Source organism: Caretta caretta, chromosome 1, assembly GCF_965140235.1.
Source record: "Caretta caretta isolate rCarCar2 chromosome 1, rCarCar1.hap1, whole genome shotgun sequence".
NCBI classification, from domain to species: Eukaryota; Metazoa; Chordata; order Testudines; family Cheloniidae; genus Caretta; species Caretta caretta.
The window spans coordinates 6,285,845-6,292,090 of NC_134206.1; the positions used below are offsets into that span (position 1 = coordinate 6,285,845).

A 6,246-nucleotide genomic window follows, 5' to 3' on the forward strand; every position below is an offset into this window, starting at 1 on the left:
TCCCCAAACCTGCTTCCGTGTTGCCTCCCTCTCCACTGAAGGAGTCAAACAACACGGCTGGGGTAGTAGTGGCTGAACCCCCTAAAATGGCATGCAGCTCATCATAGAAGCGGCATGTTTGGGGCTTTGATCTGGAGCGGCCGTTCGCCTCTCTGGTTTTCTGGTAGGCTTGCCTCAGCTCCTTAGGTTTCACGCAGCACTGGTTCAGGTCCCTGTTATGGCCTCTGTCCTTCATGCCCTGGGAGATTTTGAAAAAGGTTTTGGCATTTCGAAAACTGGAACGGAGTTCGGATAGCACGGATTCCTCTCCCCATACAGGGATCAGATCCCGTACCTCCCGTTTGATCCTTGCTGGAGCTCTTTTGCGATTCTGGGACTCCATCATGGTCACCTCTACTGATGAGCTCTGCACTCACCTGCAGCTTGCCACGCTGGCCAAACAGGAAATTGAAATTCAAAAGTTCGAGGGCCTTTTCCTGTCTACGTGGCCAGTGCATCTGAGCTGAGAGCGCTGTCCAGAGCGGTCACAACGGGGCACTGTGGGATAGCTCCCGGAAGCCAATACCGTCTAATTGTGTCCACAGTACCCCAAATTTGACCTGGCAAGGCCGATTTCAGCACTAATCACCTTGTTGAGGATGGAGTAAAGAAATTGATTCTAAGAACCCTTTAAGTTGAAAAAAAGGGCTTCATCTTGTGGACGGGTGCAGGCTTAAATCGATTTAACGCTGCTAAAGTCAACCTCAACTCCTAGTGTAGACCAGGGCTTAGACCCCATATGAAACTTTCTATATAGTGGAGATGAGTAACTCATGTCATCTTGGATGTAAGTGTAAGCAGAGTCAGGATGAGCTCTACCCTGACATCTGGTGGTGAGTTGTTGCAGGTTGTGGAAAAGAACTTCAGGGGCTGTTCTCATTTGCATAGGCACACCCACCCCACCTAGATGGTCATTTTGGCTGCTATGGGATCCCCAGTTATTGGGGCAGGAAGAATAAAGTGTTATTATCCTGATTATGTGAATCAAGTACAGTGGAACTGTACTTGGCTTTTTGTTATGATAGAGGGACTCACCATCAACTGCGTAGCACTTTCTAGGAAAGGGACATAGGTTCCAAAACTCAGTGAGGGGAGAGAGGTTGGGGGCAGCTATTTGAACCTTGTGGTATGGGACCCTTGTGAGGTCTCTAATGCCAACTGTACTGTCTTCTCTCTCCACTGTGTAATAACAGAGCTAATTTTGATTCTATTAGGAGTCTAGTTACAGATTGCAGAGCTGAATTCACTTTGAACCAATGGTGCACCAGCACTGGGACTTCCCTACTATAAGCTGAAATCACTGAGTACTGTGTTAAAAGTAACAGGGGGCCTGAAGGTAATTGGTGAGTGGCTCACAGAACTCCTACTGGAGAGGAGCAGCTGGCGGAGTGGCGAGCAGGAGGAGCAGCTGGTGGTGAGGGCTGCAGCAGAAACCCACAGAGAGGCGGGGCAGTCGACTGTTGGAGCATGTAAAGTGCGCCTTTACTCCCCCCCCCCATTTCAACACATGTGTGGTGGGGTTCAAACAGTGCAGATGAACTTTTGAACTCTGGACTCACCAAGGACAGAGACAGAGACATTTGGGTTGCTGGACTTTGGGGTGGTTGGACTTTGGGGGATTTTTTGGTGGCTGGCCTCAAGAACCAAAGGGAAAGGACATGGCCCAATTTGCTTGGGGTGGGTTTTTTCTCATGGGTTGTGTTATGAATCCTGTTGGTGGTGTTTCTCCAACATAATGCCACATTGTTTCTCTCTGTTATTAAAAGACTTTTGCTACACTCACACTCTGTGTGGGCGAGAGGGGAAGTATTGCCTCTTAAAGGCACCTGGGGGGGGAGGTTGTATGTTTTTATCCCAGGTCACTGGATGGGGGCTTGAGCCGGTTTTGCATTGTGTTATTGGAATGGAACCCCTAGACACAGAACCTGGCCCTGGTTGCTGCCAACTCTGACTGGCAGAAGGGTTACATATGGGTCCAGGATGGAATAGGTGGCTCATGTTTTTTGTCTCCCATGTCACTAGAGCCAGGTGGTGAACTGACCCTTCTCTTGATGAATATCCTGATTATCCTCAGACGAAGGTGTTTGATTTTCATGCTGTACACAATTGGGTTCATCAGTGGTGGGAGAAGCAGGGCGATGTAGCCCAGGAGAATCTGAAGTAAGGGATAAGAGCCCTTCCCAAAGCTGTGTATCACAGTCAAGCTGATCTCTGGTGTGTAGAAGAGAAGGAGGGCGCAGAGGTGGGAGACACAGGTGTTCAGGGCTCTCAGGCACTCCTTGTGGGATGTGATGGTCAGCACTGTTTTGAGGATCATCACATAAGAGAGAAAAATGAGCAGCGAGTCCAACCCCATTGTTAAGAGTTTAGTAAACAATCCATAGATGATATTGACTGTGATATCCAAACAAGCCATTGTCATGACCTCCCGGTGCATGCAGTAGGAATTGAAGAGGACATTGGCTCGACAGTATCTGAACCGTTTCAGGAGAAAGGGAAGTGGAAGTATTATGACCATTGCCCTTAGCACAGCCACCAGTCCCATCTTGGCTATTCTTGGCAGGGTTAAGATGGAAGCATATCTCAGCGGGTTACGGATCGCAATGAAGCGGTCAAAGGCCATCAACAAGAGCAGGGAGGATTCAGTGCACTGAAGCAAGTGGATGAAGAAGAGCTGAGCTAAACAGGCATCGAGGCTGATCTCCCTAGAGTTAAACAAGTATATGCCCAGTATCGTCGGTATGGTGGTTATCGATATGCCAAGGTCTGTGATAGCCAACATGGAAAGGAAAATGTACATGGGCTCATGGAGGCTTGGATCTGTTTTTACAATAAACAGAATGACTGAATTTCCTACTATTGAAATAACATACATGAAGCAGAAGGGGATAGAAATCCAGAGATGTGCGTCTCTATGACCGGGTAGCCCGGAGAGAAGGAATATTACAGATTTTAATTTGGTGTCATTGACAGCAGACATATTGTACTGGGCAGGTGCGAGGAGTTCTGAAATGTCCTTCCTAAAAGAAAAATAAGAGGAGATTAGATGATATTTAGCAAGAAATCATTCTGCTCTCAGTGCATGTTTACAGACTCCCAGAGCTCAAGGTAGATAAGCAAAAACATACTGTTGGATTTACATAGTTCTGATTAGTCAGACTGGATCAGGCTTGTAGTCCATCTCCCAGAGTAACCAGTGGCCATGTCCAGATGCTTCAGAGGAAGGTAGAAGAAGTCCTGAATTATGCTGTGATGAGATAACCTGCTCCCAGGGAGTTTCCCCCTGACACCCACTAGATAGATATGTTTTGTGGTGTAAATCAGGAAGGTTTAGAGCCTCTCCAAAACTTTTTTAAAACAATCCTCTCTACTGTAATTGGATTTTCTGATTACTCAGTCCCTCTTTGAATCCTGCTAAGCTCTTGGCCCCATTGATATCTTGTGGCTGTGAATTCCACAGCCTATTTGAGCACAGTATGATTTTACCATTGTGACCTTAGAACATACAAACATAAGAACGCCCATACTGGGTGAGACGAAGGGTCCATCTAGCCTAGTATCTATCTTCAACAGTGACTTATGCCAGGTGCCCCAGAGGGAATGAACAGAACGGTCATCATCCATTAATTTATGTAGTTCTCCTTTGAACTCTGTTATACCCTTCACACAGACACCCTTTCTGGCCCTGCACTTCTGCGTGTGGCCCCTTGTGTCATGCCATCTGTATAAATACATGCAAGTTCATGGTGAAAACAGTCATTGTATTTACCTGTCCTGCACTGATGCTATTTTTAAATGTGTTTTATAGCTTCCTTATCTGAATTCTTTTTTTCTCCACTCCTGACAGTCCACGTTATGCAACTGCCTCTTTCCAGGATTTGGGATAAATTTTTAGGGTCAGGTCCTTAATTCAACAACAGTGATATCAACAGCCTCACACCAGACTTTCATGTGTAAATTCAATCAGAACTGGGATCTATTAACTCACCCTTACCAAAAGCTTCCAGTGATAAACTCTGACCCCAAGAATCCCTTGAAGAGAAGCTGAAGGGCAATGTTGACGGAATCCAGAGATTTTGATCATCCTACAGGCTTCTCTTTATCCCCCCTCCCGCCCGGGGACCTCCATCCTCTCCCCATGCAATGGTCTGTAGATATTTGGAAAATTACAACCTGACACTGACAGTTATTTCAGCTGGGCAGGGGAGGAGATGGCTTCACAAATGGATCAATACTTCAAACCCTGGTACTGCACTTATATCCACTTGAGTGAACTAGTTACTTCAGCCATGGTGACTGGGCTCAATTACACACAACTACTCTACCACTCTCCTTCCCTGCACCTCAGCTAAACTCTTTGCTGAAACACAGACCAGCGGTTCTGGTCTCTCATGGCCTTTTGGAAAGTCTTGCACAAGCCTTGCAGAATTATTGAGTGCATGACTCTGAATGTAAGTGTTAGAAATAGCTTCTAGTCAGTTACCAGGAGACAGTATCACACAAATGTTCACTTAACAAAGAGTTAATAGCACAAACCCATTGCAAACAGTATGTGGAGCACTTCTGAAACACTTTCTAAAGCCAAAGCCATTAAGCAGTAAAGTTACCTCTACTCCTTCCTGCAGAGATTCTAACAACTCTGCTGCTGGCTTTCAATATACAGGCATGACATGAAAGTTTGGTTTGTAATATTTTTATTTTTTGGCATAACATTCACACTTCTGTACCTTAGTACGCACACATCAACCACAGGTGCTGAACCCACTCAGACCTGCTCGGGAAGCACAGTTGACCCACACTGAGTTGTAGCCCAGGGCCCAGTCTGAGTGTGGGAGAATTGAGGGATTCCATCCCATGAGCGGGAAGGCTACAAGGCCTGACATTTTGCACTCAGAGACCAGAGTGGGAGAAGAGATGCCTGTAGCCCTGTAAATATAGTAACTATAGGGCAAAAATATGCCCTTCGGACCTGTTACCACAAAGCAATGCAGCTCTGAATTCCTGTGTTCACAATCAAGCCAGAGAAAAAATGCTTTGGAAAATGCATTTTCTGATTACATTTCCAGGAGCAAATAAACCCAAGTAAATTTGGGAACTAGTCACTGACATTCTGTGGGGTCTCCTGTCACTCAGCTCCTGGCAGAATTGAGCCCAGAGCACAGGGCACCTCTGGAAATGGGACCCCTAGAGAAATCCTGACTTGGGTCATCAGGCTTTTAACACTCCAAGCTCCAGTTTCTGTGTAACCGGAATAACCCACTGAGCACCTTGCTGCCTGTCCTCCTGCCGCTCTTACAGAGTCACTCTGACAGCCCGGCTGACTTCACTGCAGTGGCACAGAACATCTGCCAATGTAAACAGCTTGCAGCCTTTCCCCTTCACTTCACATCGTAAAGATAGGTTTCAGAGGAACAACCGTGTTAGTCTGTATTCGCAAAAAGAAAAGGAGTACTTGTGGCACCTTAGAGACTAACCAATTTATTTGAGCATGAGCTTTCGTGAGCTACAGCTCACTTCATCAGATGTATACCGTGGAAACTGCAGCAGACTTTATATACACACAGAGAATATGAAACAATACCTCCTCCCACCCCACTGTTACCAGCAGGACAGTGGGGTGGGAGGAGGTATTGTTTCATATTCTCTGTGTGTATATAAAGTCTGCTGCAGTTTCCACGGTATACATCTGATGAAGTGAGCTGTAGCTCACGAAAGCTCATGCTCAAATAAATTGGTTAGTCTCTAAGGTGCCACAAGTACTCCTTTTCTTTTATCGTAAAGATAGTGAAACTTGCCAACGTACCCAGTTCCTGCTAGAAGGGGAGCCGCTGACACCAGAGGTCTTCACCCTAAAGGACACGGAGTCATCGGAGAGGTGGCACAGGCGGCAGGCAGTCTCTGTTCAGACAGGGATGCAGGTGTCTTTATGAAACATGCCGGCACAGTCCCCTGGGGGCCACTTGGCCCTCAGAGAATCTCTGCTGCTTGGCTTTGCGTGCAGCAGCTTTAACCCATGTCACAGCCAATGGCAAATTGAAGGAGGCCAAATGATAGGGGACGCGTGGTGATGTTACCTAATTGGACTGTAGCACCAGCCCTGCTGCAGGCTCTATTCTTAGAATCCAGGCTTGTCGTCACTGTACAAATGGTGCCGATTAGTGACATGGCTCCCTCAAGGGTGGCTGAGTGGTAATGATGATGCCGTCA

The 6,246-nt window shown here is 46.7% G+C and overlaps 1 protein-coding gene across 1 annotated transcript; it reads right to left on the bottom strand.

The window, feature by feature from the left end:
• Positions 1-2,002: 2,002 nt before the first annotated feature.
• Positions 2,003-3,019, bottom strand: LOC125644411 (olfactory receptor 51G2-like). The gene has a single exon (XM_048868342.2). The coding sequence runs from the start codon at positions 3,017-3,019 to the stop codon at positions 2,003-2,005; it is 1,017 nt and encodes a 338-aa protein (XP_048724299.2).
• Positions 3,020-6,246: the final 3,227 nt, after the last annotated feature.

What these genes read in the sequence shown, in the direction of transcription:
- LOC125644411 (XM_048868342.2), bottom strand. Translation starts at nt 3,019, where the DNA reads ATGTCTGCTGTCAATGACACCAAATTAAAATCTGTAATATTCCTTCTC.